This window comes from Pongo abelii, chromosome 1, assembly GCF_028885655.2.
Source record: "Pongo abelii isolate AG06213 chromosome 1, NHGRI_mPonAbe1-v2.0_pri, whole genome shotgun sequence".
Taxonomy (NCBI): domain Eukaryota; kingdom Metazoa; phylum Chordata; class Mammalia; order Primates; family Hominidae; genus Pongo; species Pongo abelii.
Genome location: NC_071985.2, coordinates 57,353,307 through 57,372,432, shown reverse-complemented (window position 1 = coordinate 57,372,432; position 19,126 = coordinate 57,353,307). Strand labels below are relative to the sequence as shown.

Sequence of the window (19,126 nt, the reverse complement as noted above, 5' to 3'; positions counted from 1 at the left end):
CCAAATGAGCATTATATTTCCAAGCAGCCACTTTGGGAGATCAGACACATTTCAGTGGTATTGCCATTGCTCAAAACATTTCTAACTTCTCCATTAGAACCGCTCTCAGAAATAATTGACGAACCATACACAACTCAGGCTCATTGCTTTATAAATTGAACCTCATATAGCAGTAACTTGAGGCAAAGCAGAATCAAGAAAATATAATTTTCTCTTCCCATTTGTTTATGAAAAGAAAATTAACTTTCAAATTATTTAGTCCTAAAATAAACCACTTATATAACCCTATTATATAAATCTAAGAAGACAATTGTAAAAAAATAATTACTCTTTCCTTTCCTATTATAATTTGAATAGAAACATAATATGGGTAAATAACAATCAATGCGATTTTGTGGTGAACTGTTCTGCTCATCTGATCTGATTCTTGTTGATCTCCTTTGCTGTGACCTGTGCAAGAGACCATCTTAACAAATTTCACAGTATTTTATTGCTCTTCATTCTCCTTAACCTTTGTCACCTCACCTCTTGATCATTCTTCTTCCCAATAGGCTGTGAACAGTGTTTTTAAAGGAAATTCCATGCCACAGTGTACCCTTAACTTTTCTCTGGCTTATTGCATTAAATCTTCTTCCCTAGTTCATTTCCCTTTTCTATTCCTAAAATATAAGTGTTACTCTACATTCAGCAGTCACTAAAGTATTTAAATATTTATTGAATAAATGAACATTGAAGCCCTCAGTTCTCAGCTCCATTTCCTCTGTCATTTCACCTCTTAAACTAAATCTAACAGATTTAACTATCACTACCACTTAAATACCAAGTTGCCCCCATTCTATCTTACTCTAGCCCTTCCCCTTTCTAGTTATGCAACCCTAAGCAAGTTATTTAGCCTCTTTGAGTCTTAGTTTCCTCATATTTAAAATATGAATAAAAATATTGACTATCTCATAGAATAATAACCAAGGAGATAATGCTCAGAAAGTTTCTGACACGTATGTCTGAAGTATTTTAACTATTATTGGTTAAAATCCTCAATTATTTTAACTGTTATGGTGTTTTTCCCACAAATCTTTTATGACATTCTCACTTGGATGTCATGCAATCAAATCAGCATTTAAAAAAAAAAAAAAAAGAACATTGTTTAGCACTTGTATCAAGATAAAATATGATACTTTTGCTTAAATTAAATTATGCAAGTACCAGAATTAAGTTCTTATTAATTTTTTTATCCTATCTTTAATGATGAAGTAGAAACAGCAGTAGTTTCTTAGGTTAATAGAGGGGTCTCATGTAGATTTAAATGCTCTATATTGTCTTTGAATATGCCTATGAAATTACTATGACCTCTGACAGGAAGGTTAAGCAAACCATATCTAAATGTTCTACATATCTAAACTTTGTTTTATGTATTGATTTTCCTAACCCTGTTTTTTTAATGGATTGCCATGATCATGAGTGGAATCACCATTCTTTCTAGCTACCAGATTTGAAATCTGTTCCTTTGACCCTCTTAACCCCATCTCCTCTGCACAGACATAATACCACTGATGTTTACTGTCTCATCCATCTGTAGCCACCCTTGTTCTCACATGTTTGGACCAGCATACTATACTTTTTAAAAACATTTTCTTAAACTTTGTTTTGCAATTTCAAGGAGAAAAAACTATGTTACTTTTTAAACTAGAAAGTTGACTGCAGAGTCCAGTTTCCAAAAATATTATAGCTCTAAAGTGGTTTATGAGTAAAATTTGTGTCATTAACCCATAAACTGAAAAGAAATACCTTCTATGATTCTGCTAATTCCCCTTTACTTTTTAAATTAGTTAATTAATTTTGTAATTGACAAATAAAACTTATATATTTATATTGTATATGTATGTACATAATTGTTATATATTATGGAGTTAAACGTGATCTTTAACTTTCCCATCTGCCTGTCAGTCTTCCAATTATTCCACACATACTCTCATCATGTTAATTCTCCAGAATGACCAATTTTATACTGTCTGATTAAAGTTTTATATTCCTCCAGCACCTATCTATGATTTCTTGTACAAGTATTTAAAAATATTGCAGAATAAATCTCATATCTTTCCACAGAAATTCCCATTGATGGCATGACAGTATTGTCCGTAAGATCTCCCATATTATTATCTTTACCACGGTTCTCTGAATGTCAAATGAGGAGAAAGGAAACAAAATAAATAAGCACATATAAGTAAACCTATGTAAGATATGTTGGCTTGCTGTATTTTCTTTCAATTTCACAAAATACCTTTGTGAGATAGGTATTATCAATACTATCAGTAGCAAAGAGACTCAGAAAGGTCAAGGTTATTGTCCAGGATGAAGAATCCATATTTGCATATGAACTTGTTATTCTTGTCTCAAAATTTATGCCCGTTTTATTACTTACCTCCCTTCTTTTATGGAGGGTTTTAAAGAGGGGAGTTCCCTAGATGTATTCATTTTCTATTGCTGTTGTAAAAAACTGCCACCAACTTATTTGCTTAAACAATATACATTTATTATCTCAGAGTCCAGGGGACGCGTATTAGTCTGTTCTCATGCTGCTGATAAAGACATACCTGAGACTAGGTAATTTATAAAGAAAAAGAGGTTTAATGGACTCATAGTTCCACGTGGCTGGGGAGGCCTCACAATCACAGCTGTTGAAAGGCACATCTTACATGACCGCAGACAAGAGAAAGAGCCAACCAAAAGGGGAAACCCCATATGAAATTGTTAGATCTCATGAGACTTATTCACTACCACAAGAATAATATGGGGGAAACTGTCCCCATGATTCAATTATCTCCCACCAGGTACCTCCCACAATACGTGAGAATTATGGGAGCTACAATTCAAGATGAGATTTGGGTGGGGACACAGCCAAACCATATCAGGACCAGAAGTCCAAAATCAGTCTCACTGGGTCAAAATCAAGGTATTGGCAGGGTTGCGTGCTTCTGGAGTCTTTGAGGAGACTCTCTCTTTCCCTGCCTTTTTCAGGTTCTAGAGGCCGCCTACGTTCCTTGGCTCTTAACCCCTTTCTCACATCACTCCAACATCTTGTTTTCATCCTGAAATATCCTACTACTAGACGTTAATCCTCCTTTCTCCCCTCTTAAAAGGTCCCTTATAATTACACCCCATCCACCAGGATAATCTAGGATAATCAACTTCTCTTTTGTCACATGAAGTAATATATTCACATGTTCCAGGCATTAGGACACAGACATCTTTTCAGGGAGGGTTGTATACTTAGCTTATCACACTGGGCATAAGCTCTGATAATGGAGCCTAAACCCATTGGACCAAAAGCTGATGGTATTTAGATGTCCCAACAGTATCCATATGGCAATCTTTTGTCAAGATACATTGAATGCTATAAAGCATCATTCAGCCTAATAAGAAAGCTTATTTCCTCACCTGCTCATTGTATTATGAGGCTTCATTCTGATAAATAAAATCCAATTATTAGTTTTTTCTAAACAATGAAAAGAAGATTGAAAGGAATGGAAAGTGCACATTAAACAAGTAATAATTGTGGTTTGTGGAAGGATTTATGAGAAAAAGCATGCTTGCAATTGCACTAAACTCAAAATAGAAATTTAAATTTTTGTTTTAACATTTTAATGTAAAATAAGCTTATTCCTGGCTCCTATTTCTTAAAGACTTTGCATTGTTCTTTTTTTTTTTTTTTTTTAACCAAGAGGGTCTTTAAATTTTGACAGTGTATTTTCCAAACTGTACTATTTTCAAGCATATATTATAAAATTAATACTTCATTATTCCCCCTGAGCAAAACAAAAAGTGAAAATATGTTTAATGATTCAGTTTTTGCTTATCATAAGAACATTACTTAATGGTGCTTGAATTAAAAAAGGGATTGAGCTAATTGATGATTTCCCTTCTTAATGATACACTGACTTTTTAGGTCATTTCTTCTACTTCTCTCAGTTTCATTAGTCCAGGGCCACTGATACTAACCATTTCTACAGATCAACTAGGGCATTTCCACGGTAAGTCAAGGAGAAGAACATTTTATACCTTCTTCTGACTCCTTTCTTTCTCCCACCTGAAAAATTGTCAGTCTTTCAAGAGTTTTTAATTGACATTGAGGGTCATGAACACATACCAGTTGAATTTTACTACCAAAGAACTGTATTACATTGAGATAAAAGCTTGACAAAGCATGAAGTTATAAAACTTTAACTATAATTAAAATTGCCAATATACGGTCTTTGTTTTGATAAATATATTAGCCTTGTTACATTAAACATCATATTGCATAAAGAAATATTGGCATAAAATGACATGAGATCCATGGTTAAAAGAGAGAAATGTATGTTATTAAGCCATAAAAACTGCGTAAATTTCAAAGAAAACTGCAATGTCTTATATTAGAACATTTTAGTTCAGAACAAAATTGCTTAAACAGTTAAACATATATAGTTGTTTAAGATAAGTATACTAAATGTAGAGCCTTCCTCAGATTCTCTGAAAATCAAAGAACAAAGGAAAACAAAGTGATCTCTTAGGCAGATTAAAGACTTAAAGGTGAATATTAATTATAAATATATATACTTATAATATGTATATCATTATATATTGATTTAACCTCCTGTGAACAATAGTTGTCTTGCAAACAGATGAATATGAACTTCAGAAAACAAACTTTCAGATGGAATTTATTTCAATTACGCCACAGACTCAGAGAAATGTCACATTTATTCAAAGAGTTATTTATTACTTAGAAGTTTAAGTGCTTTGACCAATGAAAAGTTAATAACAAAAAGAAAAAAGCTGAGAATAGCAGGATTTAAAGAATGCCAATTTGCAACCCAGGGGATAGGTATTTGCATACTAATTGTAATGTTCCTGCTGTCACATTACCTTCAGCTTGAAGATCAGTCAGAAAGAGAAACTCGGCATCATCTGTGACAGACAGTGGAACGAAAAATGCCAGTGAAGTGAGTGCTGTTTCCAGCTATTTTTATCTCAGAAGATGTACAAATGAAACACTTGAGTCTTCTTTTAGTCTCAATGTTTTATTTCCTTCATTTATGATAAATACGCTAATTGTTGTCTTTCTTCCTGATTTTTTCTCCTTTCTCTATTGATTTCTTCTTTTCGAAAACATGTCAAGAATTTGTGGCTTACTTTTGCACTTTATTCTTTATGTGGGCTAAAGAAAGGTTATAAAGTGGAGATAGACCACTGAACTTTATGTAATTTTTTTAAAATTATGAGATGAATTAGAGACATAATATACATGATCCTTGCAAAAATTATCACAACGTTTATTGAAAAAATTTTACATGGATATTAAATGCTGGGTAAGGAAGCAGCTGTCACTTCCTGGAGCACATGGACTCCTTGCTTGCATTTTCCATTCTCCAGCACACTGTTAATTGAGTGTGAACAGCTAAGTTGTTGGATTCCACATTTTTTAATGCAATACAACTGGTTCTAGCTGGCACAATTAGCAAGATAACTGGTAGCTTTCACGCAGTTCCCATCTGGTCTGGCTCTTCTCTGGACGTATAATATGGGTACTGCTGGCCTTGATGGCACTTGCTTAATGAAGAAAATACAAAGGAAATCAGCCAAAACCCCATGAAATACTAAGTGTAATTTTGGCTTCAGATACACAGTGACTTTTCATGGCAAATCATACACAAACAAAAACTTACTCTGATTATGCATCACAATTTTACAGGAAATAAACACAGAAATGAAAAGAGCCAGACAAAACTTCTGTTAAAATTCAATAAAAGGAAGAAAAAAAGAAATGAGGGAGTGGCCATTGTCCATTTTTTCAGAGAGCACATATCAAGTAAAAGTCAACCAATTCAGTAGAGTTTAAAATTAACCACCCTCTTTTTTCTCCAACTTTTATTCAATAGATTTCTTTCTTAACATTTATGTAGTTACATTTTTTAAAAACAGAAGATGATATTTCTTACTCCCATCTACCATAAGAAATGCCCTATTTTTATTTGATAGCGTACAAGCTTTAAGAATTCATGAATAATATTGTTCATGAATTCTTAAATTCTGTTTCGTGTAAACTTTCAGTTGAGCAGCTGGTTGCCACAATTTAACTATTATTTAGAGGAAATATAGTATTTCTATGAAGTATGATAAATCTCTATTGCAGAAAAAAAAACACTTTTTAGATAGTTATTATAAATGTTCCAAAACATGAATAAAGTACAAATATATATGTATTAACTCATCCATTTAAGAAGTATGAAATAACTTGGGTTAAAGCAGACGCACTTGTGTTTCAATTCTAACTCTGGCCGTTACTGTCTGTGGAATACTGCACTACTTATTTGTATCTCTGAACCTCTTTACTCATTGGTAATATTGGAATAAAACAGACTGCTATTTTCAAGATTAAATGAAGTAAAGTCTATGATATACTTAGCACAATGTGGTATACACTGTAAACATCCAATACATAGTTGTGCATTTTAGTGCTATTATAAATATTGTATTTCAGTTTATTCATAGATACCATCAATTTGCGCTTTCACAGAATTACAGGAAACTCCAAATTTTACAAATTTAACTGGCAACAAACAAGCATTACTCCTTAAAATAGTTACATTTCACCTAATTTCTGAAAAGTAAATGCTGTGTTACCTCCAACTCTTTCAACATCTCAGATAGTCAAAATTTAACCTTCTGGATAAGAAATAGGCTATAAAGGAATGAGCTGAGGGTATTCCAGGCATTGCTACACACCAGCAGAGGTACTCCTTCAGAGCCGATGGGCAATTTTTTTCTCCTTAAAACAATGTCAGCATTTTGTGGACCTTGATTAATACTAGGATATACCCATATAACTAATTCTATTATATTATCCATAGCATTCCATGTCTATATCTATAAAATATCTGTAACATTTTAGCATCTCTCTGTAATTCAAAACATTAGGAATTTTTATTTTATCCTTGGTTCTGCACCATCTCCCACACTTTGCTTTCTTTCTTTTACTGTTTCTCTACATTAATGAAGACAATACAAATAGCTATTATTTATGTAAACACCTTCATTCTATAAATACTCCTTTATATCCAAAAAGATCTTCATGGAATATGCCTTTTTGCTTTTGGCTTAAGTAAAACCTGTCTGTCCTTAAAGGACACTGCCTTCTAGAATGGATGTCAGCTATTCTCTCCAACCTCACATACCTCAGAGTTGAGAGTGAGGTCCATGATGATCCAGTGACGTTTTCACATTATTTTTCATCTTCTCTTGCCCAGAACACTCTATGTCTTTGAAGCTAATACAATTTAGCTATACCTTTCAATACTTTTTATCACTGTAATTTATCAGCATCTTGAAGGCCATTTACCCTCTTCCATTGAAGGCTTTAATATGTGTCAATATTTGGGGTTTGGTCATCCATTGTTTATTTGTTAATATGTTCAATATTTCATAGACCAGGCACACTGTTCTTGGTGCTAGAAAATAACATTTAGTCCTGTCATCAGATAACTTACATACTAATGGGAATATAAATGTTCATCTTTGAATGAATTTGTCTAGATTTTATTTTTCAGTTTTTCCTGGATGCCTGTTCCTCATTCAAAATGGGCATCCCGCATGGCCAGGTTCCTCTCTATCCTATTCATTAGCATATGTTCCACAGGTCTAAGTAGCTTTAATCTGAATACCCTGCTAACAACCAAATTTTAGTATACAAACAGGAATATTTTTTAAGCATGTGTATTTTAAATGATCGTATAACTTTAGAATTCCTACAAAATCTAATATTTGAGTTATATGAAATATAACATAAGCTTATTTGAATAACAGGTTATAGAGTACACAAAATCTCTTAAATGTAAAATTAAATCTAGCATTGTGTCTCATCCTCCATTTATGAAAGACAGAAACTGAACAACCCAATTTTTGTGTCTATTTGAATGAAAAAAAAAAAAAAAACACCATTTCCAAATGGTTTCCCAGGTGATCTGTGTCCCCAAGATTTAGTAAGTCAAGGAAGAAAGGGAAGTCAGCCTTTCTTCACAACAGGAGAAGGAAATTTGAGATTGGAAATGTGAGTAATGGAAAATAGTAAAATGAATTTTTAGCTACATTGTCCTCTGTATGTGTCTTCAATGAGGATGACCATTATTAACTGAAGATGCAACTACAACTGCATCAGTAGAAGAAGTACAATCAATCCTAGCAAAAACTATAAAAACTGCAGCAAATTACAGGAAGTAATACAGAAGCATAGGAATCACTTCACACTAGTATATTTAAGATTAGTTATCTTGCCGTGCAAATACAAAAGTTTTATAAGAATTGCGATATATGAGTTTTTCTCTATTTTATTATTGGTAATTTCAATACAAACTTTAAATTGGACCCTCTCTTTCCATAACTAAGTCATTTGCACATCACAGCTACATAATCCAACATGGTTTTATTTCTGGGCAGCAGATGCTTTCTATGAATAGGGGCTTATTTCATCAGGATCTTTGTTTATTAAGAGGAATAATGTATGATATATTTGCATCTCAGAAAATTTATATCTTAAACCTGATTTATTATTTCTACATCACATCCCCAAAAGTAACCTTCTTCAGAAGACTTAAGTCTACAAATTTTTTGACTGCTTTGGAAAAGATATTACTCTGTCTTGACAGATTCCTAGATTTAAATAAATCAGCTCAGAACTAGAAGTATACCAGTCTAAAGAGAAATAAAAGCTGCCTCAGAGTAGGTAAAGATGTTTTGAAATATTACGAATGAAATGTTTTCAAGTTCATCACATGCTAGAAATTCTTAAAACTTTTTTTAACTTTTTTGAGATGCATAATTATGAAATAATCTTTACACTATAAAAATTTAGAAAATAGTTTATTTATCACCATTGCTATCATAACTTTTTGACTAGAGTAATGTCACATAAATTAAGAAATAATACACTCATAGTTGAAAAGAAATTCACCATTGATCCACAGAACCGATATATTTTATACTTTTATTAGAATTTAAGAATTCTCAAATATTATTAACACTGTCAGGTAGATTAATAAATAATTTGCTGATGTCAAATTACATCCCACTTTATGTCACTATAACTACTGTAAATAGCATTGTATAATTTTTTGACATTTGGCTGTTTGATTAACAGCATGAAGTCCATTTGAATGACGTAATTCAAAGTACACATAACTCGAATATTATTATTGGTTAGAGAAGAAAAAGATCACAATGCTATTGTCAAGGTTAGATGCTGTTTCTACAGGTCACCAACTGCGGAAACAATGACATGGTCTGAAAATATGGACACACTTTTAGCCAACCAAGGTAAGATCTAACTAATAATAGGCTTAAAATACAATCATTAAATATAAATTATTAAATTCTGAAAGTTGGTAACATCATAAAATATGAGTTCAATCAATGAAGTATAAAATTATTAACAATCATAAATTCATAAAAATCCAAAATCTAAATAGAATCAGGATGGGGCTAAAATAAGTTTATAGGAACTCTGCACATTGAAACAAAAGGAAAATTCAATCTAGCAAGTGATGTTTTCCATTTCCTTAGACTCACTTTAACATTTTTTATTATTTTTTATTTTAATACAGAGTCTCACTCTCTCTATCAGGCTGGAGTGCAGTGGCATGATCTCGGCTCACTGCAAACTCCACCTTCTGGGTTCAAGCGATTTTCCTGTCTCAGCCTCCTGAGTAGCTGAGATTACAGACATGCACCACCATACCTGGCTAATTTTTGTATTTTTAGTAGAGACAGGGTTTCACCATGTTGGCCAGGCTGGTATCAAACCCTGGCCTCAGGTGATCCACCCACCTCAGCATCCCAAAGTGCTGGGATTCAATTCAGGTGTGAGCCACTGCGCCAGCCCTAGGCTTGCTGTGTGTGTGTGTTTGTGTGTGTATATATATATATATACACATATATATATATTTTTTTTTGAGACGGAGTCTTGCTTCACCACCCAGACTGGAGTGTAGAGTGTAGTGGTGTGATCTCTGCTTACTGCAACCCCTGCCTCCCGGGTTCAAGGGATTCTCCTGCCTCAGCCTCCCGAGTAGCTGGGACTACAGGAGCGTGCCATGACACCCAGCTAATATGTGTATTTTTAGTAGAGACAGGAGTTCGCCACGTTGGCCAGGTCTCCAACTTCTGACCCCAGATGATCTGCCTACCTTGACCTCCCAAAGTGCTAGGATTACAGGCATGAGCCACTGCGCCCAGCTGCCTCACTATGATTTGATCATGACTGCCTTTGGTACAAGTTGAAAGAAACATACAAACTGTTGAAAAATTTGAAAATTTAAATAAATCACTTGTTTCACATGTACTGTTGGTCAAAATAAAAAATATTTTAAAGTACTTTATATCAACTGTGTTATTCTCACTTTCAGTGAATATGAAAACATATTTAAATGTATATGTGTGTATTAATATGTATATGTGTGAATATGTATTTATAATTGATAGAATGGTTCAGTAAGGCAATTTTGGCCAATTATAAATAAAACATCCTAGTCTTTAATAAAATATCTTAGTCAACACAACTTATATACAAAATAATCATTTACAAAGGTATAACTTCTATTTGTGTTACAAATAATCTGCAATTCTATCTCATCTGAAAGGGGAAAAATGACACTGTGAAACACAGAGAGAAAATGTTTATAATATAATATTATTTGTATAAATCAAATGGCATTTTATTTTAAATTCATAAATAAAAAATTAGAATATTAGAAAAATATAAAACACAATAAAGCTGAATAAATTCACAGCTGCTTATTTATGTATAAAATTAGATTGACTTAGATGAATTTAGATACTATAAACATATTATTTCTAAGTGACTAATTTTTAAAGTATAAACATCGAAGGATCCACATAACTTCCAGAATCCACCTAAGAGCATATATTAAAAAGATGTGAATATGGAATTGCAGTTTATTAAGTGTTAAATGGTGTATTTCCTTTCTCCTTAAGTGTATAACCAATGGGACAGATCAAGTTTGCTAAAAGGCTCACTGAATTATTTCTCTGTGTGTTGTGACTCAGAAGGCTCCAGAGTGGTAGATGTCCATACAACAGTACTACAGAGGAGAGGCAGGAAGGGTAAGATGAAGGCAAACTGGTTCCTCTGCATACCCTCTGGGATTTTATATTTCATGCCCACATGAAATAGAAAAGTCATATACATCTGAACAGTTGTTCGGTTTTGCTTTTTATAATACCAGAGAAATGGCAATAGTATGAATGCTTTTTAATGCTTTAAACAGCTAAAGGACTCACCAAATTACCTAGTTATTTTTGTTGATTTGCAGACATACTTTGCATGTACTAAGCATAGGCATTAGCCTAGTTTTCACCCCATAATGCTAACATATTCTATTTAACACCCTTTGTTGATACTAACCAGTAAGCATTCCATTCTATGGAGAGTGCCCTCAGATAATAAGTTTAATTTTATGTACCATATTACTTTAAAATCATATGGCATCTTTTGAACATTCAAACGATATGTATAGGAGAGTAAATCAACAAAATATCATGTTCAAGATATAGATAGCTAGCCCCAGGTTTAGTTTTTTAAGCTGTTTACTTTGTTCCATTGGGTCCTAAACCAAGCTACAGGAGGAGGAAAGATAGTAATTTTTAGTTGAGAGTAGCCCATCATTAAAAGTGGACAGCAAGGGAAAATAATAATTGTATCTTGATCTCTAACTTCCCATCTCTCTGGGATGCGTTTAGAAAATCCTCCTAGGGACAAGCTCCATATGCCTTGATGATGCACATATAAAATATTGCCAGGCATGAATCTACAATATTCTTTCTGTATTATTAAAGAACACTTTATTCTCTCTACAAAAATACATCTTAGAATAAATTCTGTTTAGATCTCTGAAATTTCATCATTGTTTGAACTGAATTCAGGACAAATTTTAATTGAGTGTTACTAAGAGGATTTTTATAACCTGAATTGGTGTCACAGAAACTTCTTGAACGTATTTTTAAATGCAAGGACCGTGAAGTTAATTGAATTTTTATATAGTTCTCATATATTAACTTCATCCACACTCTCCAGTATTTCAACCAAGAATTTTAATTGGTACCTGATAACCTTTTGCAATTACTTGTTATTTCAAACTTATTTCCAATAACTTTAAAAAAAATCTGTTAAATCTATTTTAATCCAGTGTTTTTAGACACTGTAATTCTGCTCCAGGAAGTCCTTTTCTATTTTATCTTTATAAACTTCACTTTTGCATTGTGCGGGCAGCAACCCATAAACAACGGACTTAAGCCTCTTTTCATTCACTTTTCTCTTATTGTTTTCTATTTCTTTAGCCAATTTTGCCTATCCCCTGCTTTTCCATAAACTTATTCCTCCTGTACTTTGGAGCTTGAAGGATTAACTCTCTCCACCTGCAGGAAAGGAGCAGCTGCTTGGAGCACATGCAAAGGGGGCCTCCCTGGCAGGTGGAGGAGAAAACCACCAACGTTTTGGAAGGCAAATTTCTCTGAGTGGAAAAAGTGCTGACGTGTTTTACTCCTCAGACAGATATACATTCTCAAAATTAGAGACAGCCAGCAAAAGGGTGCAAACTGTGACACTGAATAACATGACCTAAATGTATCGGTTTAGTTTTGTCCACAGTGGGAATGTGATAATGATCTTTCTGACCTGTTGTCTAACTAGAGGCACTTACCTTCTCACATAAGCTCTGGATATACCAAAGAAGAATGTTTCCTGGCCCATTTTGATGAGGAAAATAGAGAAGGAAGGGTCTAAACAAGTGGTCACAATATCAAATATCTTTAGGAGCAAGGGATATAAGTGTAAATTTGACTGAAAGTAAGATAAGGGAAAGAAGTGAGACTCATGGGAATCACCGACTGCAAGACCTGCCTGTTGTTATTACATTTAAAAGAGCATATCATGATCAAGTGAAAGCAAACATGCCTGTGAATAAGTGAGTCCATTGCAGTTTCTGATCTAAAGTTTCTGGAGAAGTACATGCTAAGGATAATACCTGGGAGGAGGAGGAAAACACTATAAACAGGTACTACAAGGGAGAATGGGAAGCATCAATGTTTTCCTTAAGGAAACATTGGAGAAAAACCCTACGTATTTGTATTTACCTTATGAAATTAAAGTTGCTTATCGCCACATAAAGGGGAGAAGCATTCACATCAAATATGTTGCCAGTTACTTTCTTGGTTTTGAGATTGAGTTGGCCTATATATTTACCCAAAACTAATAAATGCTGGCTCTTCCTTCTTTGCTTTAAGCCCAAACCAATACAATTTAACACTTTGGCATCAAACTTTGTTTCTGCACCAACTCATAGCAACAAAGATATTCTTACTCTGAGTTGAGTATAACGTAATTAATTTGACCTGAGCGTAGCGCAATAAATCTTAAAAGCAAAATCCATGGGGCTTCCTGTGAAGTAACTACCATCAAGATCTCGTAAACATAACTTTGAGATTTCTCAAATACAGAAAGAAAAAAGTACAGGTTTTCTTTGTTAATGAAGCTAATTGTAGAAATATATATGCTATATATAACATATATATAGCATATATATAACATATAATATATAACACATATATAATATATAACACATATATAATATATAACATATATAATATATATCACACATATATAATATATATAACATATATAATATATATCACACATATAATATATATAACACATATATAGCACATATATAACATATGTATGCTATATATGTGTTATATATGTTATATATATGCTCTATATATGTTAACAATTACTGATTGAAAATAAAGTTAAAGTCAGCAACTAAAACATACATTACATTTAGGTGGAATGATCAATATTTGCCACTGAATATCCAGTAAATGCTCATATTATACAATGTACTCATTTTGGTCATATTACTACTCTGCATGCTATTATATAAAATTTTTTCTCATGTATTTCATAGCTGGTCTAGATGCTTTTCGAACATTTCTAAAATCAGAGTTTAGTGAAGAAAATGTTGAGTTCTGGCTTGCCTGTGAAGACTTTAAGAAAACGAAAAATGCAGAAAAAATTGCTTCCAAAGCCAAGATGATTTATTCTGAATTCATTGAAGCTGATGCACCTAAAGAGGTGAGTGAACTACTTCAGAATAGTGAAGAGTCATCCTGTAACAGATCTGCTCCGAATTAGAAGACCTTAAATCCATCTAAAAGATAATCAAATTCTCGCTATGTGTTTAAATGGAAAATGTCAGTAGATTCCAAGAGTAATTCCTTAAGATGACTCTCTTTTCTTTTATTGATTCAGTAAGTACTTTTCAACACTTATTATGGGCTAGGTATGACTAATATTTCTGTCTCTTTGGAACAATACTCAGGCCCTTGAAAAATAACGTCGAATATCTCAAACAGCGCTAAAGTCAACCCAATATAAATCCTACTTCAAAATGCTGTTGAATTTCCAGTGTAGTTTCTTGCTTTTATTTTGCCAAACTAGGAATTAGACAAAGTCAATATGGATAGCATTCTTGAATATTTAAAAACAAATTAATGTGTGGGGATTAATTTAAACAAATTAATATGTTGCTTGCCTTTATTTCTTTGATGGTAAAATTGAGCCAAAGATGTGGGGCTCTGTATCAAGTAACCAGGACTCACCTGTGCTGCTTAAAGATCAGGAAACTAGGAAGAGCCTTGGGGAGAAACCTGCAATGACTCTGATAATAGCCCCGCAAAAGTGTTTTATATGTGGAATATCTCATTTACAGTTGATTTAATTTCCAGAGCCAAAACCATAATCATCTTCAAATCCTTTTAAAATTTTAACTGTAAAGTTTAAGCAATTTACATTTGTAAACTGCTTTGGATTTCTTGCTGAATATGTTACATGAACAAAGAGGGTTAATGTATAAGTAACCTACAAACAGGAAGCTCCATTAAACTACTAGTACCAAACCAACTACTATTACCAATCATCTCTCCTACAGAGGTGAAATGCTGACATCTTTATAAGTGACAGTTACTATGTATTCTGATCCAAAACGAGGATCCGTGGTATGAGAGGATGGTTGTTCTTATAGGAAAAAAAGATAGACTAGATGAAATGAAAACACTTTCAGAAAATGTGAGACATAAAGTTAGTTACCGTATTACTAATAGTTCAAGTTTTAGATAGACATTAATTACTGCAGCTTATATTAGTTTAGTATAACATTAATAGTCACGTGAACCACTGAAGCATGGCCTGGAATTCATGGGGGTGGAAAAAGAACTTTTAACTCCTGTAGAGCTATTTCAACATTTATTTCCAAGTCATCATCTAAGAATCAATAAATAATTCTGGAAAATTGAAAATGTTGCATGTAGGATTTGTCAGGTTGATTGATGTGTCATTTTGCTTTGAAATTAACCCTAAAGATATCCTACTTATTATTATATTGGTCTGAAAATCATATTTTTTCCTCCTTTATGAATTCATCTAATTAATAGTAGTTGCTTTAGGATAATATTTTGAAACATTGTGTGTGAAAAATCTTCTAACACAAAATGCCATCTTTTAATTATAGCTGAATTTAAGGTTATAATATATAATAAACCATCAATTTTGATAAAATAGTTTTATTTATTTTCCTAACCTTTTCTTCCCAAATTAATTTATATTGTAATAATTTAACTAAATAGTGTAGCTATTATTTTGGGATATAAAACTTCACAGCTTTCTATAGATTGTACATCTAATTAATTTTGATAAAACAAAATATAATTAAATTGATGGCTGCTTTCCAAGTAATAAATTATAGTCTTTCCTTGAAGTGTCTCTAAAAATGCTATTAGATATTACCAAATTAACTGAAAATATGCAAGTATAAATATATATACCCCATGTTTATATATACATATATATATATGAAATACTTATTCTGTTTCCCATCATTTTCTATTAGTTGTTTCCTATTCAAATTACTAAAGGAAGTTTGCTTGTTATATATTATACTAATTGCAATCTTCAAGGTATTTCTCTATAGTTCATCAGTTATGTGTTAAATATAGTGATACTATTAGTATGTTTATTCATTAAACTGATTTTTTGAGTATCTGTTCCCACAGTGAAGTTACAGAGTGAAAGAAGAGACTGACACATAATAAAACTAGTCAAATACACAATGGGTGATATAATAATAAAGCTTCATTTAAAGTTCATTATTAGCACGGTAGGAAAGAGTGATTTAATCTACCTGGAGAGTTAAAGTTAGATTTGCAGTGTGGTTCACACATGAAAAATGAGTCATATTTTATGAAAAGAATGAATGAAGAAACACTATTCCAGCACTGAGAGCACCAATGTATAAAGCTGCCTAGCATTTTCCAGAAATTGCAGGCATATTCATATTGCTAATGTGAGTAGAGGAGTTGGGGATGAGGTTGGATAGGTAGGCAGCAGTGGGGATAAAGAAATGATGGAATGTATTCTAGATGTATTCAGTAGGCAGACTTGACAAGACTCGGTGACATATTTGAGATGGTTGGAAAATATGATTTGCACAAGTGGAAAATTAAATCAAGAATGAGATTTATATGAGAATATTCTCCGTTTTTCTATATTCTATATTACACTGTAGTTGTATAACAGACTCTTATAAAGAATCTAAATTATAACCAGTTTCCTTGGTAAAATAAAGAACAACAAGGTCATGTTACTCATATGCCTATTATATTCCATTTACTTTCTTTTCAAAGTTTTATACCTTTATTTCACCTATTTCATTGCTAACATGACTTAATAATTATTTACTGATGCAATTGGGCAATTTACAATTAAACTATATGAAATTTACTAAATTATCCCTGACTATAAATTGACTTTACTAATGGGTATCAGTTTCCTACTCTAATAGGAAAGACTATATATTGAACTTTCAGGTCTCTATGAGAGATGATAATTTCAGCTGGATTTTATGTCCTCTCCTTTAAAGTGTTACATTCTCTCTGGTTTCCAAATTAACAGGGTGTTAGTATGATGTAGCACAAAAACTAAACTTTGGAGCTATCTAGACCTGGGTTCAAATCCTGATCCCTCACTTGTGTAATTCTGTCATAAGCTATTTATCTCTCTGCCTCAGTTTCCTCATCTGAAAAAGCATAATGATACATTTACATAGGAAAAACGAGAATGATACATGAGATTGTGTCTAGGGTTTACATCATGCAGGATGGTTTTTAAGGAATGTTAATTCCTTTCTTTCTTTAAACAAGTCACGATAAGTGCTATTGAAACTAACTATTGAAACAACCCTTAGTTTATTTCTAAGAACATATGTAGATAAGCAATGTTAAGACTTGAGAGAAGTGGAAATGTGAACACTTATTATAAAAATGGGTTTGCAAATTGCCAGGTCCAAATAAAAAGAGTTGCTCATTGAGTAAATTGTACCTAGATGGCTTCAGGAGAAAATATAGCAGAAAAAAAAATCATGACCCAAGTATTTTGACTAAGTGACTTGAAAATAAGAAAATTATTAGAGAAATAGATATTTTTAAAGTATCTCTACTTTGTACATACTAATAATGTGGGAGTGGCAAAGAAAAAAATTCTTAAACTTGTACTTATTTTTGCTTCAGCTTGGATTGCTAATTTCAGATTATTGAATTTTCAAGAAAATATTACTTAACTTTGAGAAAATAATATTTGAAAATTTTAATAATATTTTCATATTCAGCTAAGAAATTAACATATTTAAAATTTATATTATATTTATGTCGTCATTCCCCTATATTGAAAAGAAAGTCATAGAGGATGAAAAATATGTCATTAAAGGGAAATTTTTAATGTTGATTGTCATTCTATGAAATTAGAAAATAGTATCAAATCATATCATGGTGTAATGTTTAAAAATTATATAAATTCAATTTCACACTGTCAACAATCCAGGAAAAAACACATTGGTAGTTTTTTAAGCCAAAAAACAGCAGAAAATGTTTAATTCTTAAATGTATCTACCAAATATGAGGACACTATATCTCATAAAACAAAGAAGAAATTATAGTCATAAAGGAGAGTACATCTTCACGTGTCTGTGCAGGACACTTTTTAACATTTGTGTTTGGCTTTTTACTTTTATTTTTGATGCAGCACAATGTTGCTTATTGAGTCACATTATCTTTCACATCAATAAATGTTTTTTATTCTGTGCCTAGTCACATCCTTATAAGATAAAATCCCTCCATGGAAGAGAAGCTCAGTTTAGGCAGGAAAACAGATAATAAACACGTAAGTATAACACAATGTGTTGCTGTGCTAGGCAGCTCTCGATAACGAAATGTAAGAAAATAAATAGAAACCTTAGTTTGACTCTAAAGAACTTTTCAATATAGTTGGGTTAAAAAATAAAGTGTATAGAACTAGAGAAAATGGCAAAGCAACAAATGATTAAGTGCAAAACAAAGACGAAATTATTTTTATGCTACCTGGAAGGATATGGTGATTAAATACCAGTGAGACAGCAGCATATTGAGATAAGACCTTCATTATAAATAAGGATAGTTTTAAACTGAGTCTTAGGGAAGAAACAGATATGAGTTGTTGACAGAGAAAAGCCCATGAAAATAGGCATCTAGGAGCGTTTTATCCTATTACTGTGATGCCAATTTGTAATCTGCATTTTACATTCGTATTTTTTCTTTGCATTTTTAGATGCCACTTCCTGTATATGTTGATGTTATTTTGCATAGCTTATTTCTGCCCTACTAGTGACTGTTAGCCAACAGTGCTCCCCCAACTACAGAATCATCTCTGGATATAATGTGCTTGCTTATTTGTTAATTTTCTAGGTTTTTGTTCATTAATCAATACTTGAATACTTACTATCTGCTAAGCATTATGCTGGTGCAGCTAAGAAAAAGACAGTCATGGTCTCTGAGTAGATCCTTCCTCATATTCTGGTAGAAAGACACCAGATAAAAAATAATAATTATAATAAACTTCCATGAGTGTCCTAACAAGGAAATATAAGGTGAGATGGTAGTTTGCAACAGGAAAATCCAAGTCTAGAGGATCAGGGAATGTATTTCGAAGAAGTAA

The 19,126-nt window shown here is 32.4% G+C and overlaps 1 protein-coding gene and 1 long non-coding RNA gene across 2 annotated transcripts in view; one reads left to right on the top strand and one right to left on the bottom strand.

The window, feature by feature from the left end:
* Positions 1-19,126, top strand: part of RGS21 (regulator of G protein signaling 21) — a 51,429-nt gene that overhangs the window by 22,164 nt on the left and 10,139 nt on the right. The window contains exons 2-4 of the mRNA XM_002809683.2: positions 4,909-4,979; positions 9,269-9,345; positions 14,013-14,179. Coding sequence (XP_002809729.1) covers positions 4,969-4,979; positions 9,269-9,345; positions 14,013-14,179 — 255 coding nt within the window. The 5' untranslated portion in view covers positions 4,909-4,968. The remainder of the gene's footprint in view (positions 1-4,908; positions 4,980-9,268; positions 9,346-14,012; positions 14,180-19,126) is intronic.
* LOC129048553 (uncharacterized) overlaps positions 5,295-19,126 on the bottom strand; it is a 134,147-nt gene continuing 120,315 nt past the window's right edge. The window contains exon 6 of the long non-coding RNA XR_010140923.1: positions 5,295-5,586. This is a non-coding gene — a long non-coding RNA (uncharacterized LOC129048553). The remainder of the gene's footprint in view (positions 5,587-19,126) is intronic.